This window comes from Nannobrachium achirus (assembly GCF_963921795.1).
Source record: "Nannobrachium achirus genome assembly, chromosome: 24".
NCBI classification, from domain to species: Eukaryota; Metazoa; Chordata; class Actinopteri; order Myctophiformes; family Myctophidae; genus Nannobrachium; species Nannobrachium achirus.
In genome coordinates this window covers 5709096-5730310 of record NC_137831.1, presented here as the reverse complement: position 1 = coordinate 5730310, position 21215 = coordinate 5709096, and the positions used below count along the sequence as shown (strand labels likewise).

At 44.4% G+C, this 21215-nt stretch overlaps 1 protein-coding gene across 1 annotated transcript; it reads left to right on the top strand.

The window, feature by feature from the left end:
* The first annotated feature begins 477 nt into the window (after window positions 1–477).
* Window positions 478–19574, top strand: LOC308280454 (GDP-Man:Man(3)GlcNAc(2)-PP-Dol alpha-1,2-mannosyltransferase-like). The gene is given in 8 exon segments (XM_080720730.1): window positions 478–547; window positions 1782–2006; window positions 3568–3939; window positions 9409–9613; window positions 9615–9670; window positions 16429–16602; window positions 17195–17343; window positions 19063–19574. Coding segments are annotated over 8 exon segments (1512 nt in total). The 5' UTR covers window positions 478–500; the 3' UTR covers window positions 19347–19574.
* The last annotated feature ends 1641 nt before the right edge of the window (window positions 19575–21215 follow it).

The following is a 21215-nucleotide window of genomic DNA, read 5'->3' as shown; positions in this document are numbered from 1 at the left end:
CTCAGACCTTTGTTTTTGTTTTTACTGAAGTAAAATTACCAGTAACTGCTGGCATCAGAACAGAAAGAAGAGTAGCCTATAAGACATAATATTGTTAAATTGTTATGATAACTAATACAGTTAATGATCTAAATATGCAAACTAGTAAAAAAATAACTGTCAATCGTAAAACTGAGGTGGAGTTGAGTATAATAAGAACAAATAGGCTACGTGCCTCTGAAATGCAGAGGAATACACAGTATTTAAAAAAAGAAAGGAATACTTGAGTAAAAAAAAAGGTGTGTGTGTGTGTGTGTGTGTGTGTGTGTGTGTGTGTGTGTGTGTGTGTGTGTGAGAGAGAGAGAGAGAGAGAGAGAGAGAGAGAGAGAGAGAGAGAGAGAGAGAGAGAGAAAGCGGTACCGTCTCCGTCCAGCAGGTGGCGGTAAAGACAATCACTGCGGTGCCAGAGCACCGAGTTAAACCGGTTCAAAGGTCATGTTGTGTTGACATCGTCATCCAAGATGTCTGGCCACGATCAACTCGTTCTGTGTCTGTGTGAATTAACGAGGTAAATACTCCATAAAACACTATATTCATATATAAAACACTGTATTTATATGTGTCTGTGTGAATTAACTAGTTAAATACTCCATAAAACAATATATTTATATATTTTGTGTGAATGAACTATTTAAATACATGATAAAACACTATATTTATGTTTGAAATGTATTCATGAGTAGGCTACTAATGCTGCATGGTGTTGCAACATGTTGCATGTATGTCACTGTCAGTGCAGCTGACACTCTGGGGGAGCTAGTATGTGTAGTACTGTAGTTACTGTTAATCACACTGCTGGAAGAATATGCACATTCTATGTATCATTGCTGTCGGGTAGAAACCTCAGAACATCTCCATATTCTAACTGTTTAGAATATGGTTAGATACTATTACTGTATGTTTTGGTTCAGACTTCCATAATCGTCTGTGGGAGATAACAGTGTAACTGACAGTCAGAGTTCAGTAGGTGGTTCTCAAACTTTTTCATGCCTCTAAATTGACACTGTATGTATTTGTGGCCGCAGACCTCCACCTTAAAAGCTTCTGTGCCAGGGACCCCCAGAAGAGAAGAATTGTGTTTAAGAAAGAAAATGCAGATGCACAAGCTCGCAGCGCGGCACTGAGTGACACGCTGTGAGCCTGTAGATCTGCTATTTTTGAATAGCCAACTTATAAACAAATAAAGTGGTTAAGATGATTGTGATGCCAATGCAGTAAAGATCGTCAGGATCGGGACTCAAACCCGCGATGCACTGTCAGGCTGCTTTAGAGCCTAAGTGCCCGGACCGCTTATAGGCCAGCATAGATATACAGTATATACAGTAGTATATCAGTATTACGTGTCATTCCCACTGGGCACGATAAAGATAACTACAACCATAATTACGGTAACAACCGACAAAAGGACGCTACTAGATCCACTTTAGTTGAGAACCATTTTTAAAACTATATTTGTGTCTTTATGATTATCTTTATCGTGCCCGGTGGGAACGCCGCTTTCAGAGTTAATCCATATGGGGAGACATTGTTTGAGCACCACTGACTGACATAGAAACATAGGTTTTTCAAAAAACCTTAGTAGGATTCAGAAGACAAAGAAGATAACGACCTGAAAATATAATATCAACTGACTTGACTTGAGAGAAGTGTGGGCACTCCGTAGTACCCCCGCGTTCCCCCCCCCACTACATCCCTGCAGGTTGCTATGGAAGTAATTAGTCCATAACTACTGCTGTTTCCAGGTTGCTATGGAAGCTGCTGCTGCCGCTGCTGTTCCTGACCGTGCTGCTGGTGGCGCTGTTGGTGCTGCTGGTGATGAGCGTGAGGCTGTGGCTGCAGACCAATAGGAACGCACGGCGGGCGCGCGACGGCGGCCGGCCCGCCGTGGCCTTCTTCCACCCGTACTGCAACGCCGGGGGCGGCGGGGAGAGGGTGCTGTGGTGCGCTATCAGGGCCCTGCAGAACAGGTGACCTAAAAACGTCCTTCCTACACAGTTGTTACCACAGCAAACAGGAGAAAGAGATGGTCAAAACCAATCGGTTCTCACCAAATTAAAATGTGCTGCAGGCCTGGCAGAGCTTGCGTTTCAGAAGTACAAAGCAGCCGCCATATGCTTCCTACTAGGGATGTAAACGAATATTCGATTATTCGAATGTTCGTTTATGAGATCAAACTCGATTTTCAAAATGTAATAATCGATAATCGATAGGGGGATAATATAAATTGTATAAGTGTTGATTTCACAGAAGGACCTTATAGGAGTTATTGTTTGAGTGCTAAAAAACAAATCCCACTTGAAAATCATTTTTATGGTTTCTGGAGAATTTTTTTTTACCCCCCCCCCCCCCCCCCCTTATCGATTAATCGTTAATAATCCAATTATGGTAATCGATTTTCATTTTGGGCACCTTTTAACATCCCTACTTCCTACGAGCCTCTTTTGACCACTGTGATTTCCCAGAGCTTGTGTCTCCCAGTAACAGCCGTGTACGGAGGTTTCTGTGCACTGGCAACATTTGCTCCAACGAAATGTAATTTCCAGCAGCACCTTTAAGTTATTTCTAGAGTTAGAGCCACAAGTGTGTGATATCATCTTTACGTTCTACGAATCCAAGTACGCCTCAAACTACGGACAACCTTCTGCAGGACATGTATCTTGCTTCTCATGACAGAACACTGCACACACAGATCAGGAACACAACTAAATGATATTTTTTCTGGGAACTCCGGAAATAGAGATTCAGTAGTAGGTAACATTATCTGAATTAAATAATATGAAATATGACGTAGCGATCGGCATAGCCGTCTAAAGGGTTGGCAGCCGTCTAGCTGCCAAGGCCTTTACCTATTTTATTTACCCGATTTTCAGTGGCGCCGTGCACGCACCGCGAGCACTTTGTGTGCGCGGGTGTTTCCGTTCACGACCGCCGAAAGTCTTTTCTTTCACACAGAGAAGAAAAAATACAACCGCGATGATCAATGAGTAAGTTATGGTCCATAGAAAACAAGCCATTTTCACCAAACAGGCGAAATGGGAAGAGAGGTTAATACCATGACGCCGTTGACGAACCACCTCGTCACTGTTACTGTAAATACATTAAAAGTATTATTACTTACTGTACGTCGCTCCGGTCCAGTCCGCATTGGTAATGTCCGCGATTTGTTTACAACGCACGTTGGGCGTGCACGCGAGGTGAAGCTCCTCCATAGCAAATCCATTGAGAGACCCATAAACAGACTTCATTTACTCAAAAAAAGACATTTTAAACCCAAAGCTGGCGTGTTTACAGCACAAACTGCACTCGGATGGCGGCCGCCATGACACACTGTCACATGACACACGTCATGTGACTAGATGGTATGAACGTTGGAGGAAGAAAAGTGAAAATCCATCGGCGCAAAAACCCCACCCGGCCATTAAAGATAATAGCGGCGGCCTATGGAGGAAGCGGCACGGCACCAAGGAAAATTCATCCCTTCAAAGTAAGGGGCAGCAAAAGTGTTAATGGCCACTCCTTGTGTTCCAGGTACCCTGACCTCAACGTGGTGGTGTACACGGGCGACGGCGGCGTGACGCCCCAGCAGATGGCGGAGGGCGCGCGGCGGCGCTTCAACGTGGCGCTGCCGCGGCCCGTCCACTTCGTGTTCCTGCGTCACCGGGCGCTGGTGGAGCCGGGCACGTTCCCACACTTCACCCTGCTGTGCCAGAGCGTGGGCTCGCTGTTCCTGGGCTGGGAGGCCCTGGCGCAGTACGTACCCGACCTCTACGTGGACTCCATGGGCTACGCCTTCACGCTGCCCCTGTTCCGCTACCTGGGAGGGTGCCGCGTGGCCAGCTACGTCCACTACCCCACCATCAGCACCGACATGCTGTCTGTGGTCCGGGAGAGGAACCCCAGGTGAGTCCACTTTCAAAGTGGGTGCCTCGAGATAATGTGATAATATTTGGAATTTATTTGGACACTTGTATGTATGTATTTGGACACAAAATATTTGGTATCATTTTAAGTTAAGTTTTAAGTTCTAACCAAAATGGCGATTACCTCAACGTTTTCCTCGCAACATATGACTAAAATATGCCATAAATATAAGGTGTAAAGGAGTAAAGATGATGGATATAATGTAGTGGTGCCTCGGATGAAAAAAATATTTATAGGGGTGCCCTCCCTGAGCCAAAAACGTTTGGGAACCCCCGTTTCCCATTTTTACTGGTCCCTTAATTTTTTGTTTCATACATTTTGTTTTTAATTATTATTATTCCTAAACATTTTCAAAAGACATTTCCAAAAAGTGCCCAATTTTCATGAATAAAATAAAATCGAGTGTTTTCATGAAGAAATACAAAAAAACCAAAGAGATTCCATAAATTAGAAAACGGATGTTTAAGAAGTAGTGAAAATAGCAGATCTACAAGCTCACAACGCGGCATGAGGCCTCCGGGCAAACGTCTAATTTTTCTTTTGGGTCTTGAAATGAATGTTTGGGAACCACTGTGACTGCACTATACGTGTATGTATGCAGGGGTTGACACTAAGGTCTCAGATGCACTTGCCCATCGGGCAAGTACAGGTCATGTTCTACTTGCCCGAAGGTAATGCCCACTTGCCCGAAAAGTAAATCGTCCATTATAGGTACGATTTTAATTACCGCTCAATTTAACACTTATTTCTTTACTTTCTGGGGCTGTGCGATAATATGTCATACCTCAATACCTCCAAATCCAAATACCAAATACTTTAGCTAGGATTGAATAGGTCTATGGTTTCACACTTGTTATTTTATATTTTTAAATGTAGCAACAGTAAAAACAGCACATTATAGGTAAATAGTGCTCTTATTTTACATTCCACAGACCAAAAGACACAGCGCACTGGCCATGTTCAGGTGTTTAGACAGATATCTTGTGTTGTGTTTATAGACATTTATGTCCCCTCTTAAATGAGCACTTGCCCTGTCGGGCAACCTGAAAGCCAACTTCACCTGCCCTGACGTTTTATTTACCTGCCGGGGGCAGGTGGGCAAGCCTTAGTGTCAATGCCGATTAGGGAGATGCACCCTAGGAGAGTCCAGTGTATCTGTCTGTGGTCACTAGAGCAGGCTTTACCAAAGAGATGCACCCTAGGAGAGTCCAGTGTATCTGTCTGTGGTCACTAGAGCAGGCTTTACCAAAGAGATGCACCCTAGGAGAGTCCAGTGTATCTGTCTGTGGTCACTAGAGCAGGCTTTACCAAAGAGATGCACCCTAGGAGAGTCCAGTGTATCTGTCTGTGGTCACTAGAGCAGGCTTTACCAAAGAGATGCACCCTAGGAGAGTCCAGTGTATCTGTCTGTGGTCACTAGAGCAGGCTTTACCAAAGAGATGCACCCTAGGAGAGTCCAGTGTATCTGTCTGTGGTCACTAGAGCAGGCTTTACCAAAGAGATGCACCCTAGGAGAGTCCAGTGTATCTGTCTGTGGTCACTAGAGCAGGCTTTACCAAAGAGATGCACCCTAGGAGAGTCCAGTGTATCTGTCTGTGGTCACTAGAGCAGGCTTTACCAAAGAGATGCACCCTAGGAGAGTCCAGTGTATCTGTCTGTGGTCACTAGAGCAGGCTTTACCAAAGAGATGCACCCTAGGAGAGTCCAGTGTATCTGTCTGTGGTCACTAGAGCAGGCTTTACCAAAGAGATGCACCCTAGGAGAGTCCAGTGTATCTGTCTGTGGTCACTAGAGCAGGCTTTACCAAAGTGACCCTAGGAGAGTCCAGTGTATCTGTCTGTGGTCACTAGAGCAGGCTTTACCAAAGAGATGCACCCTAGGAGAGTCCAGTGTATCTGTCTGTGGTCACTAGAGCAGGCTTTACCAAAGTGACCCTAGGAGAGTCCAGTGTATCTGTCTGTGGTCACTAGAGCAGGCTTTACCAAAGTGACCCTAGGAGAGTCCAGTGTATCTGTCTGTGGTCACTAGAGCAGGCTTTACCAAAGTGACCCTAGGAGAGTCCAGTGTATCTGTCTGTGGTCACTAGAGCAGGCTTTACCAAAGAGATGCACCCTAGGAGAGTCCAGTGTATCTGTCTGTGGTCACTAGAGCAGGCTTTACCAAAGAGATGCACCCTAGGAGAGTCCAGTGTATCTGTCTGTGGTCACTAGAGCAGGCTTTACCAAAGAGATGCACCCTAGGAGAGTCCAGTGTATCTGTCTGTGGTCACTAGAGCAGGCTTTACCAAAGAGATGCACCCTAGGAGAGTCCAGTGTATCTGTCTGTGGTCACTAGAGCAGGCTTTACCAAAGAGATGCACCCTAGGAGAGTCCAGTGTATCTGTCTGTGGTCACTAGAGCAGGCTTTACCAAAGAGATGCACCCTAGGAGAGTCCAGTGTATCTGTCTGTGGTCACTAGAGCAGGCTTTACCAAAGAGATGCACCCTAGGAGAGTCCAGTGTATCTGTCTGTGGTCACTAGAGCAGGCTTTACCAAAGAGATGCACCCTAGGAGAGTCCAGTGTATCTGTCTGTGGTCACTAGAGCAGGCTTTACCAAAGTGACCCTAGGAGAGTCCAGTGTATCTGTCTGTGGTCACTAGAGCAGGCTTTACCAAAGTGACCCTAGGAGAGTCCAGTGTATCTGTCTGTGGTCACTAGAGCAGGCTTTACCAAAGAGATGCACCCTAGGAGAGTCCAGTGTATCTGTCTGTGGTCACTAGAGCAGGCTTTACCAAAGAGATGCACCCTAGGAGAGTCCAGTGTATCTGTCTGTGGTCACTAGAGCAGGCTTTACCAAAGTGACCCTAGGAGAGTCCAGTGTATCTGTCTGTGGTCACTAGAGCAGGCTTTACCAAAGTGATGCACCCTAGGAGAGTCCAGTGTATCTGTCTGTGGTCACTAGAGCAGGCTTTACCAAAGAGATGCACCCTAGGAGAGTCCAGTGTATCTGTCTGTGGTCACTAGAGCAGGCTTTACCAAAGAGATGCACCCTAGGAGAGTCCAGTGTATCTGTCTGTGGTCACTAGAGCAGGCTTTACCAAAGAGATGCACCCTAGGAGAGTCCAGTGTATCTGTCTGTGGTCACTAGAGCAGGCTTTACCAAAGAGATGCACCCTAGGAGAGTCCAGTGTATCTGTCTGTGGTCACTAGAGCAGGCTTTACCAAAGTGACCCTAGGAGAGTCCAGTGTATCTGTCTGTGGTCACTAGAGCAGGCTTTACCAAAGTGACCCTAGGAGAGTCCAGTGTATCTGTCTGTGGTCACTAGAGCAGGCTTTACCAAAGTGACCCTAGGAGAGTCCAGTGTATCTGTCTGTGGTCACTAGAGCAGGCTTTACCAAAGTGGGTGTCTGTGGTCACTAGAGCAGGCTTTACCAAAGTGGGTGTCTGTGGTCACTAGAGCAGGCTTTACCAAAGTGGGTGTCTGTGGTCACTAGAGCAGGCTTTACCAAAGTGGGTGTCTGTGGTCACTAGAGCAGGCTTTACCAAAGTGGGTGCCGTGATGCCAGTCCAGGGGTGACTCAGAATAATTTGATGATTTTTGGAATTCGTCAATATCACTTTATCAATATCACTACACTATGCTTAGTAAAACAGACCTGATTCACACTTTACTTGATGAGTTCCATCTACGACAACTCTTTCACCAAGAATAGCTGATCTACAAGCTCACCGTTGTGAGGTTGTAGATCAGCTAGTTTTGGTGAACCCCCCCTGGGGTTCAGGTCTCAAGTATAAAGTTATTTTCAGTCAGGAAAGATGGAAACTGATAATTCTCCGTGACGTAGCCTATCGTATATTGGATGGTGGAAAGATGTGCATATTTACATCACGCAATATGATGTAAGATTGTAAACATTAACAGTGTAATTCAGGGAGGAAAAAGTTATTTACAAGGGTGCCCTAAGTCAAATAAGTTTGAAACCCCCTCCACTAGTCTGTGGTCACTAGAGCAGGGGTTTTCAAAGTGGGTGACGGGGCACCCGGGGATGCCGTGACGGCAGTCCAGGGGTGCCGCGAGATCATTTGATAATATTTGGAATTTATTTGGACACACAAATATTTAGTATCATTTTAAACCTGAAGTACAAAGTTATTTTCAGTCAGTTCTAACCAAAATGGCTATTATCTCAACGTTTTCTTCACAACATAATCACTAAAATATCGTCACTGTCGGGCAGAAACCTCGTATCTCCAAGTTTCAAATGTGATCGTCTTTTGGTAAGCACTAAGCAAAGCCCTGCTTCATCATACAAGACTGTCGCACAAAACTAGTGAAAACAGCCGATCTACAAGCACACAAGGCGTTGTGTGTACACAACGCCTTGTGTGCTTGTAGATCGGCTGTTTTCACTAGTTTAGTACATTTTATAGATGATAAATACAAAACGAACGGTTTTGGACATACAAGGATATGACAACGACGATATGCTATAAATATAAGGTGCTGGGAGTGAAAGTTATAATGTTGGGGTGCCTCGGATTTAAAAAATATTTATGGGGTGCCCTGAGACAACAAAGTTTGGGAACCCCTGCACTATAGGATGCTGACTTGCATAAAGGGCTCTGGCTGAACCAGAGTGACTTACCCATTTCAAATGGGAGAGACAGAGAGACCTCAAGCCCCACTTCACGTGAACCCACGTGCCTAAAGGTCGTTGCACAGTGCTGCTATTTTTTTTCGGACAAATATCGGAGGGAATTTCGGAACACGTGAATAAAGAAATCAACCTCACGTTATGTCAATCACGTTTGCACACTGCCGCCCGTTTCGTATTTATTTCCGCACCACTCGGTCCCTTGCTCTCTCTCTCTCTCTCTCTCTGTCTCTCTCTCTCTCCTTGCCCTGAAAAACGCATTTCGCAACAAAAAAACGCAGCAGTGTGCAACCAGCTTCAGTCAGTGAGTCTGTTAGGGAGCGGATTGGAATTTTTATATGTAAGGATGATTGTTAGTGCTTAAACATGCAACTTTATATTTTAGTGGGACATAATATGCTGTATAGTTGTTCAAAAACTAACCATATTTTATACTTTGGATATTCAAAAATAGCCTATATACAAGCTCATAGTGCGTCACTTCATGCCTTGCTACTTTGAGCTTGTAGATCTGCTGTTTTTGAAACATTTTGCAAAATTGTGCAAAATGTGCAAATCTTTGAATATATATTACATTTGTGAATACTTTTAACTAAAATCTTGGCTTCTGGGGGTCCCTGGAACAAACTATTTTGAGATAGAGGCCTGCGGCCAAATACATATACATGTATCTTTCTTCAAATGAAAAAGTTTGAGCACCACTCGTATTATAGCATCATACGATTTTCAGAAAAACTGTTAGGATTTAGAAGAGCTTTTGTGGACTCAGCCTCAGGTCCTAATGTTGTCAAACACTGCCCTCTCCTGGTCAGGTTCAACAACGCAGACTACATCTCCAACAACCTGTTCCTCAGTGCAGTGAAGGTGGTTTATTACTGTGTGTTCGCCCTGCTCTACGGCACGGCGGGCTCCTGCTGTGACGTCATCATGGTCAACTCCTCCTGGACGCTGGCTCACATCCTGGCTCTGTGGCGCTCGCCCAACCGTACCAGCGTGGTCTACCCGCCCTGCGACGTCACCCGCCTTCCTGGACATCCCCCTGGATGACCAGGAGGACGAGAAGATGGAGGACAGGTAAGGATCCTGGCTGGATGTCAACGTTATTACCTAAAGCCCCTATCATAGTCGGCACCACTATGGTAAGCTATCCACCGCGGTGTAGTCTTTTTAACCGATTTAGTGCCATTCCCGAGATATCTCGCGAAATTCCCTTTGATGTTCGAGGTGCCATTCCCGAGATAACTCGCTAAAGTAATATATTAATATAACGGCGGTTATCCTACCGGGTACAATGGCGGATGGTCCCGAGCCGATCTCCGTCGCTGATTTCTGATCATCACGGATCCACGAGCACAAAATAGTAATCCCATAACATTGAGGCAGACGGGGAATCTCATCTTTAATGTTCATTATCTCCAAACAACACTTTCAAGTGGGAGGATGGCAATAGATGCTCGCTAATAAAACACATGTTGAAAAGCTCTGTTCCGCCATTACACAACACCACGTGGACGACGAGCGTCATGACGTCATGACGCGATGACGTCAGACCGGAAGTGTTAACGCTATGGACTTCTGGCCTTCAAAATAAGATACTGGCCGTTAATGGAGCCAGCGAGAGGCACTCTGGACATTATAATCCGTTAATTTCTGGGGCTCAGAATGGGTTAAGTCATAAAACTACAACATTACGTCATTACTAGCGGTGAAGAGCTTTCCACCGCGAGTCCCGACACATCTCTCTGTTTTTAGTTTCAGACAGATCGGCCCATCACCCCGTTCACTAATTGGTCGATCTAGACCGGTCAGTCACAGTGCTAGGACTTCACCGTGACTGACTATGATGGCCTCCACTTATTTTCTCACTTTAGGTGGATAGCTTTACACCTAAGATTTGCGGTGAATAGCTCTTCACCCTGGACTCTGATAGAGGCTTAATTATTATGTCAAACACGATTGTTATCGGAGGTGAATCGCGATTATTATTTTTGCGCAAACGCCGTTTTCATGTATCGGTATGAATTCATCTGTTTTCGAACACTTTACAAAATAGCGGAAATAGCAGATCTTCATGCTCTACAACGTGAGCTTTTAATTCGACCATTTCAACCATTCTGTTAAAAAAAATTGTGACTGTCCCATTTTGCCCCGTAATACATAATCTATTGATGAAAATCCTTAATCAGCAATATTTTCAATGCCAAAAACATGATAAAATCCTTAATCGCAATTATTTGTCTGCCGATTAATCGTCAACTAGACTCTCGTACACTGATCCCAGAAGCACCATACGTAAAGGATAATGTCTGGCTGCGTGGTCGTTATGTAAGGGATAAATACTGGCTCCGCGGGGGTTGTTCAGATATAACATCCCGACGGACTGATAACTCCCCGAGGCGCCAGCCGAGGGGAGTTATCAGTTCGAAGGGATGTTATATATGGACAACCCCCAAGGAGCCAGTATTTATCCCGCTTATTACCCGGCTACTAAATCAAATTAATAATTTGACTCAAAACTAAAAACAAAACAAAGTATTTCCTTGTTTACAGACGGCTGGAAGTGTTCCACAAGTGTTGCGCTGGGCGTCCTCCCAGCGTGACACGGTCGCCTTGGAAAACAAGGAAGTGCTGATTAGATAAGGTCCATTTTCTGACACTACGTCGTCTATTTCTCGCTTAAAATATTTTTAAAAACATTCTTCAGAGCAACGTTTAGTTGTAAATGTCGCTGTGTGTTTGTTTTCATGGCTGACATGTTGGATACAGCACAAGATTCACGCAGTGCAGCTTGACTGCAGCAGGTGTTCTGAGTCTTTGATTAGGCAGCGGTCTGTTATAGAGCGGAGCGGTCTGCTATCCAGAAATAACAGACCTCTGACTTCAGCGCTCGACCAATCAGAATCAAGCATTGAAACAGGCCGGGTAATAACGAGAAATAATGCTGTTAGACACTCCAGGTGTTAAAGGAGTAGTTCTCCCCCAAAATGATTTTTTTCCTATTGAGTACTCTCGCCATGGAGACTTGAGTTCAATAATATCTTGAGTTTTTGTTGCATTCCTAAGACAATAATTTGATAACAATAAATGTACCCCCATTGTTTCCAGATGGGGACCCAAATACATTCGGGTCCCCATCTGGAATCAATGGGGGTAAATTGACTAAAATCATTGTCTTAAAATTGTCTTAGCAATGTGACAAATGCAAAAAAGAAATTGAACTCACGTCTCCATGGTGAGCAGCAGGGGCGAGATCCACTACCAACACTGACGCGGCAGTGACAGGTCAATGGCGCGTCAGTGACGGCCGTTTATTCTACCGACCGTCGGTCAATAAAACGACCGTCAATATTTTTACTGGCTGTCGGAAAATTAAATGGCGGCCGGAAAAAAAAACCGACGGAGGCAGTTTTTTTTTGCCAGCGTCGGTGAATTATTATTCGTGTGGCTTCAAACGCTTACCTGTAGTTCCATTGGAGAGCTGGATCGATGGAGCGTCTGGAGCAGTGCTTTTGCACTCTCCCGCACCCACGCATGCACGCACGCACGTGTGAAACAGTTTGTTTAATTTCAGGGAAGCAAATATATTCCCAACTAGGCTTATACTTCTCGAGATCAAATGGCTCCTGAGTCCTGGGCAATCATTATTTAATGCATTAATGAATGACAAGCCCAATATATATATATTAAATACTGTACATTCCCTCTCGGCCTGAGCCATGCACAGAGCTGGACATGTTTTCTTTTTTTTTTTTCATCATAACATTTACATATTAAAACAGCGAAATAAAACAAATGTGTTTAGCTAAGCATCAACTATTGACCTTCAGTTAACTTAGCATTTGTTTAATACCTTGGCAAAATTATAGTATTATCCATGAGGACATTTTTCTAGCGTCGGTAAATCTCTCTCCAAATGTCGGCTAAATAATTTGTGTGTCATCTTTCCTGCAGCTGGCAGCTGCTGATCTCTCTAAACACTTATTAACTTATTGTTCACTCCATTAACGTCAAGTACATTTGTTGTTCATAGTGTCCAAAGCTACAGGCTTAGTAAAAAATAAAATATTAAAATGAAATGACGACACGCCATGATGCGGTGCATTCACTGGTGTCCGTCTTTTTTTCTTTTTCTTGATTTATTAGGCTACACCCAACAAATTACATCTGTAGCTGTAATGCCCACCAGTGCTTCATTTGTTAATTATTAGGAGAAATGAATAAAATACATAGAGTAGGTCCATAATATGCCTTCTTAGGCTCTGCCAAATCACAATATAAGGGTCCCCGTGACATGGCTTATTTAATCAGATCTTATTTAATCAAAGCGTTATAGGCAGCTCACCGAAAATAGCAGATCTGTTGTGTAAATCTGTGCTTGTGGATCGGCTATTTTTCGCTGTTTGGCGACCAATCCCGGTGGGAACAGGCCTACCAATATCAGGTCTGATCTGTCTGTAGCCTATACATCCATCACGGATAGCGCATCTCCAACTTGTTAACCAGCTGGGAATCATCAAACAAAGAATTGACGATGGCCTATTAAGCTACACGCCTGTACCTATTGGCCAATTTAGACATCAAAGGAGTGGAGATTACCCAAGGGAGTCGCGTGGGCGGTGGTTTAAAAACTTGTGCAGACACAGTGCAGACACCAGACAGACATAAGTGACCATGCTTTGTCTTGGAATTATAATAACTGCATGCACTTATTGCACTATAGAGCCTTTTCAGCAGAACCATCTGGCACTGGACAACACACACAGCTGACCAGGCCGCTATAGAGGAAAACGTCTTCAAAGGGGTCCCGATACTTTTACTTCTACTCCACTACATCTCGGAGCTAAATATTCTACTTCAACTCCCTACAACTATTTGAAAACTTTACTAGGCCTAGTCACTTTGCAGATATAAATGATTAAGCCTATTTTAGGCTGTTTGAATCTACGGACTTTTATTTAGGCCTATAACAAACGATTTGTACATAAGTTAGCCTATACTGGACACTTACTTTGGGACAAAATGTACTTTTTTGTTTTTCACCACTGATTAAATGCACTATTTGAAGGAAACCGAAGCCTATAAAGACAGTCCATGTTTTTTGTCTTATCTGAGTTTTATTTTATTTTATTATATGGTGGTTAACGTCTTGTTTTATTGGGGGAGCGTGGGCTGCGTGGCTGCATCTGCACAAAGCACTCAAAGTTTGTTATAATGGGCTTCAGTAGGCTGAGGACTGAGTAAAACAAACAAACAATTATGTTACAAAAAAACCTAATGGTCCAATTATGACTTCAAAGGAATAGAATCCACCGCAGACAATAGCAGACACTCACTCTCACTTTCTGTCTCTCTCTCTCTCTCTCTCTCTCTCTCTCTCTCCCTCTCCCCCCCTCTCTCTCTCTCTCTCTCTCTCTCTCTCTCTTTTGATGCGACGTTCGCGAACGAATCTTTTGAACGGCTCTTTGAAGTGAATGACTGTATTATGTCCATGTAAATATTTAAATGTTGGCTATTTTAAAATAGCCAACATTTAAATATTTATTTATTTGCTCACATGCCCACCCACATTGTGCCAGGCCTAGCCAGTTGGTAAATCCTGGCTATATACGCCGCTAGGGAGGAGCCTGCTTGCCTGCTTGTTAGGTGTTGCATGAATAACATTAAGGTAGCTTAATACACACATGTCTCGAGAGCGTAACATGAAAGATGCTTAACAATAATTACACGCACGAACGCGCGCGCACACACACACACACACACACACACACACACACACACACACACACACACACACACACACACACACACACACACACACACACACACACACACACACACACACACACACACACACACACACACACACACACACACACACACACACACACACACACACAGAGAGAGAGAGAGAGAGAGAGAGGAGGGGAGAGTAGGAGAGAGGGGGAGAGAGAGAGAGAGAAAAAACGGTAAACCGACTGTCAGAACTATTAGGCTACTGACGGTCTTTTGGGCAGTTGGTCAATAATAATTCACCGACGCTGGCAAAAAAAAACTGCCTCCGTCGTTTTTTTTTTCCGGCCGTCATTTAATTTTCCGACAGCCAGTAAAAATATTGACGGTCGTTTTATTGACCGACGGTCGGTAGAATAAACGGCCGTCACTGACGCGCCATTGACCTGTCACTGCCGCGTCAGTGTCGGTAGTGGATCTCGCTGGCTCTCATGGTGAGAGTACTCAATAGAAAAAAAGTCATTTTGGGGGTGAACTACTCCTTTAAGATGTTTTTTCTCTCCTGTGAGCATGCGGTTTGCCTCTGTGTTTAAACTGTCATACTTCTCCAGGAGGAGTCACTCTGTGGTCTCCATTGGTCAGTTCAGACCAGAGAAGGATTAGTAGTAAAGGCCTCAACATACTTCGACCGAAATGTTCGGTGAGTTGTGTTTTCCGACGTGCAAATTTCCGAACTCTCGTTCGGTCCAATGCTTTTCAGAAGTCCCGAGGGATATAATTTTATGGTAGAAAAGGACCTTTTGACCGAAAACGGTGGTTTAGGTCAAAGTATGGAACGGCCTTAACTCTAACCCCCTACGTTAACCCATTTAGGCCTAGAATTATTGAATGCCTTAACCAGTGAAAAATAGCAGATATACAAGCTCACAGCACGGCATTGTAGATTTGCTATTTTTGAAAAAGTCGTAAAAATGTGTGCAAATCTTTGAATATAATTAATTATGTATTTTCAAAGCGAACGTTTGTAACTCAAATTTTGCTTCTGGGGGAGTCCCTGGAACTAAATATGTTGAATGGGGGTCCGTGGCCAAATACATATCATTTTGGGGGTCCTTCACATGAAAAGGTTTGATAACCACTGTCATAGCAGTCTCTCAAGAACAGACTAACTGAGCTCCAGTTAAGTGAAAAGGACCTTTTCTTTGACGATGGCTGGCCAGATTGCTGACGTTTTTCAAAAAACGTATAGAATTGGGTCAGAATTCTAATTTTCACGATTTTTCAAAAATAGCAGATCTACAAGCTCTCTGTGAGCTTGTATATCTGATATGTTTCAATAGTTAAAGCATAAAATAATGATACATATTACACAATAATGTGTACCCGTTCTGAATACGTTAACAGGAGGAGTCATTCGGTGGTCTCCATCGACAGTTCAGACCAGAGAAGGACCAGTAGTAACTCTAACCCCCTATGTTAACAGGAGGAGTCATTCTGTGGTCTCCATTGGTCAGTTCAGACCAGAGAAGGACCAGTAGTAACTCTAACCCCCTATGTTAACAGGAGGAGTAATTCTGTGGTCTCCATTGGTCAGTTCAGACCAGAGAAGGACCAGTAGTAACTCTAACCTATGTTAACAGGAGGAGTCATTCTGTGGTCTTCATTGGTCAGTTCAGACCAGAGAAGGACCAGTAGTAACTCTAACCTACGTTAACAGGAGGAGTCATTCTGTGGTCTCCATTGGTCAGTTCAGACCAGAGAAGGATCAGTAGTAACTCTAACCTACGTTAACAGGAGGAGTCATTCTGTGGTCTCCATTGGTCAGTTCAGACCAGAGAAGGACCAGTAGTAACTCTAACCTACGTTAACAGGAGGAGTCATTCTGTGGTCTCCATTGGTCAGTTCAGACCAGAGAAGGATCAGTAGTAACTCTAACCTACGTTAACAGGAGGAGTCATTCTGTGGTCTCCATTGGTCAGTTCAGACCAGAGAAGGACCAGTAGTAACTCTAACCTACGTTAACAGGAGGAGTCATTCTGTGGTCTCCATTGGTCAGTTCAGACCAGAGAAGGATCAGTAGTAACTCTAACCTACGTTAACAGGAGGAGTCATTCTGTGGTCTCCATTGGTCAGTTCAGACCAGAGAAGGACCACCGGCTGCAGATCAGGGCCTTCAAGAAGCTGCTGGACCGTCGAGGAGGAGGAGGAGGGGAGGGGCCGGGGGGGCTGCGGCTGGTGCTGATTGGTGGATGCCGGAACCAGGAGGACGAGGATAGGTAGGATTAATTAATGAATAAGGTGTTTGTTCAAAATCGTTTTTTTCTGTTCTCTTTAAATAGCAGGCAGTCTTGTCACAATCTTCTGTTCATGTTATCAAGACAGTTTTGTTATTTCCCAAAGTGGGAAACCCTGTCCTGATAACATGATGCCGTGATGCCAGTCCAGGGTTGACTGAAAATAATCTAAAACATTTGGAATTCATCAATATCACTTCACTATGCTTAGTAAAAACAGACCTGATTTGCACTGGACTTGATGAGTTATTTGTCCATCTACGGCCAACTCTGTTCATCAAAAATAGCAGTCCCCCCCCCACCTCACTATTCTCTTTTGGCTGGATCAGCAATACCATTGATGGCGTCCATAACAAGCCTGTACCACACATCTTAGTGTTAACTTAACTTATTAGTGTCCATTTGACACTAAAGTGTCCAAGATGCTGGAAAGGGGGACAGAGAGAGGCATAGTGCTTATTGAGCCCTGCCCCTGGGTCTGTTGGGCTCTGTGAGTGATGATCATTCTCTTAAATAAAATGTTGTCAAACCTTTTATCCTAGTGAAAGATGCATATTGTTTCCCATCCTAACAGGGTCCTGATGCTGAAGGGTCTGTGTCAGGAGCTGGGCGTGGCCGACAGGGTGGAGTTCAAGGTCAACGTTTCCTTCCAGGAGCTGAAGAAAGAGCTGGGCGGGGCCAGCATCGGCCTGCACACCATGTGGAACGAGCACTTCGGCATCGGTGAAGTACAACCAAAGATTCTTAAAATACCAAGATAGTGCAACCTGGTTGGAGCCACTCAGGGGTGTCGCAACAAATATTCTGGGCCCCTGCACATTTATTTTGTGCTTTAACTATTGATAAATAGCAGATATACAAGCTCGCAGTGCGGCACCGAGTGAATATCTACAATTTTTTTTAAATCTTGGAACATTTTTGCAAGTCTTTTGAATATTTCAAATGCCTCTAAGGTTTTTTTAAAAAACGTATGCTTTTATGTCAGTGGTGCCACGGACCGCGAATGTCCCCATCTCCAAATACATTTATTTAGTTCCATGGGGCCACCCAGAAGCAACATTTGAGTTAAAAATGTTCACTTAAAAATACATATATTCAAAGATTTGCACACATTTTCACAACTTTTCAAAAATAGCACCGAGTGCCTTGCTGTGAGCTTTTATATCTGCTATTTTTCAATAGTTAAAGCACAAAATAAATGTGTGGGGGCCTGCAGTGAATCCTTGTACACAGGGCCCAGAATTTGGACCCTAGTAACTCAGTCCCACCCCCCTTCCTTGTGACGCCCCCGGAGCCACTAGAGTACGACATGCTACACAAATCCTACAAACAGCCTCCTTAGTGGGCGCCGACGTCTGATGGTAAATCTCACGAACGTCCTGTTTACCGGTTCTAGATCCCGCCACAGTGTGTTGCTGCCTTTCCGGGAGAGAGAAAGGACGATAATAAAGTAGAATTTCTCCTTATTTGTGTCTCTGAAAAAAGCCATTTTAGTATGAAAATGTTGGGAATTTTGTGTGGCTTGTGACGATCCCTTCCGTGATTTGTTTTGTCTCTCTGCATCACAGTCTGGAAATGATTCAGATGACTCGTATTTCTAAACGTCCGTTGTGACGTAGGCGCCGCCGTTGCTGATTGGATGTTGTTCCAACGAATCAGAGTGATTGGATGTTGTTCCAACGAATCAGAATAGGGTTAGGGTCATCAGCCAGCCAATACACACTGGTGTATTTGTCCCGCCCCGCACCACAAACCAATCGGAAGCTGCGGTTGTCTTCCAGCCGCTTTCTATGTCCCACCTCCCCTTGGAGATAGGAGGCTTTCCAGACTGTGGTGCGGAGAGACAAAACAAATCGCGGAACGGAGCGAACAGGCTGGCACCCTGTTCGCTTTGTAGGAACACAGTTGCGTTCCTAGGCCTAAATCATACATGGGCAACTGGCGGCCCGGGGGCCACCTTCACTTAATGCGGCCCGCAGGTTGATACCGGAATACTGATGTATTATTGATTTCAGCTGTTACAATTAAAACCATGACCTGCTTTAATTCCTTCAGTCTATAATAGTAGCTTAATGACTAATATAGTAGTATTTAAAATGTCTTCTTTTATGTCCAACGTATTTGTATTTAGGTTCATAATGTTAACATGAGTATATAACTAAATGAGTTTGAAATTAAATCAAAATATTACATTTCAGGATTCCAATTAAAAAATAACAAAAAAATTATTCAGGATTCCAATTCAAAAGAAGCAAAAAAAAAATGCTATTTTTGCTTCTTTTGTATGAGATACTGTAGAATGACAAAGTAGGACGTAGCAATATGCAATGCGGCCCTCTGGAGTGAAGGTGGGTAATATAGTGGCCCTCGCCATCATCAAAGTTGCCCACCCCTGGCCTAAATTAACAGCGGCCCTGTCACTGTGTCATGGCTCCTCTCCAGGTGTGGTGGAGTGCATGGCGGCGGGGACGGTGGTCCTGGCCCACAAGTCGGGCGGTCCCCGGCTGGACATCGTGGTGCCGTGGGACGGCGTCCAGACGGGCTTCCTGGCGGAGGACGAGGACGGCTACGCGGAGGCCATGGAGCGCATCCTGGCGCTGCCGCCCGCCCTCAGTGCGCAGATCAGACGCAGCGCGCGCCAGTCCGTCGCCCGCTTCTCTGACCAGGAGTTTGAGGCCTGCTTCCTGGCCGCCATGGAGCCTCTGATGGGGACGCTGGCTCGATGAGAGACTGGTGTGGGTGTACTGTGTGGGTGTGGGGGTTGGTGTACTGCAGGGTTCCCCAATAGGCGGCCCACGGGCCATTTGCGGCCCGCGGGGGGCTGCTGTCTGGCCCACACCAACCCCACTAATAATGGTGGTATAAGAGCAGCAACAACACTAGTATATCGTCGTTGTCGGGTGGAAATCCCCTATCTCCAAATTTGTACGTTCTTTCGCAAATCATACAAGGCTGTCGCACAAAAGTAGTGAAAACAGCAGATCTACAAGCACACAACGCCTCGCACCGCGAGGCGTTGTGTGCTTGTAGATCGGCTGTTTTAACTAGTTTAAATCATTTTTAAAATGATAAATTCAACGGTTTTAGACATACAAGATTTTCACCCGACAACGACGAAAACTGACGCTGGAGTAGTGGGAATGCCACCGTCGCCCCCTACAATGTTGTGGCCCTCGGCTTGGTAGCCTAGACATAATTCGGCCCTTGGGGAAAACTAATTGGGGAACCCTGGTGTACTGGGTGGGTGTCAACGGGTGTGCTGAGCCCTGGGCACAAGGATTCACTGCGGGCCCCCCATGAATGTTCTTCACAGGGGGAGGGGGTTTAACCCATTTAGACTGGGAACTCACTATTACGCTTTACTTTGTGCTTTAACTATTGAAAAATAGCAGATATACAAGCTCACAGATTGTATATCTAGCTGCGAGCTTGTAGATCTTCTATTTTTGAAAAGTTGTAAAAAAATGGTGCTTCTTTCTTTGAATATTTCTCCGTCTTTGAATATTTCAAATCCTTCTAAGGGTTTTTGAAAAAACCTATGTTTCTATGTCAGCGATGCTGCGAAATGTTGGCTTAAAAATACACATGTTCAAAGATTTGCACACATTTTCACGACTTTTCAAAAATGGCTGATCTACAAGCTCGCAACGCAGCACTCGGTGCTGCGCTGTTAGCTTGCATATTTGCCAATAGCTAAAGTATAAAATAAATGAAAGCTCCTCTACCTTGGGCCCTGGTAACTCAGTCCCACTCCCCCCCCCCCCCCCCCCCCCCTTGTGACGCCCCTGTGTGTGGTGTCAAAGGACATGTCTCACCTATAGACAAAGGATCTGACACGGATTCAATTTATCCCCTCATAGCAAGCAGGCACTGTTAGCTCGATGGCATAGATGTCCATTAGGGATGGGACGATAAGCGATATCATCGTAGGGGTGGGCGATATGGAAAAATACAATATCACAATATTTTCCCAAGCTGTATCACGATACACGATTTTATCACGATTCTTTTTCACGTTGGTTTTTATGTTTATTTTTCAAGTTACTTGACAAAAACTAGACTCTCTGGGTTCCTTTTGCTAGGTCTAAATTGAACTTTACACGTATGTAACTCTAACAGTATACAAATGAAACCAAATGGACCCTTACAGGTCCATTTGGTTTCATTTGTATACTGTCAGAGTTAAGTGGAGACCTTGACATTTTAAAGTTTGAGAACTACTGATTTAGACCAAAATGCAGGTTTAAATTGAATTCTGCAATGAATCTCTGTATTAACGATTAAACAGGATTTTTTACAAGGCTCCCTCAATTGTATCACGATATATACGATACCTCTGAAAAGGCATATCGTGGAGACATCCTATCGTCTCAACGATGATTATCACCATATCGCCCACCCCTATATTATCGTTTATCGTGATAAAAAAACACTCAAGATAATCGTATCGTGGGGATTTAATTTATTACGAAATCGTCCTCCGTTATGCACTGGGATCAATGCACCTTTTATTTGCCGAGCTGCATATCCGGTACCATTTAAACCCTCTATTGGTAAAACGTACTTATAATATACGTACTTGATACAGTCTTTCT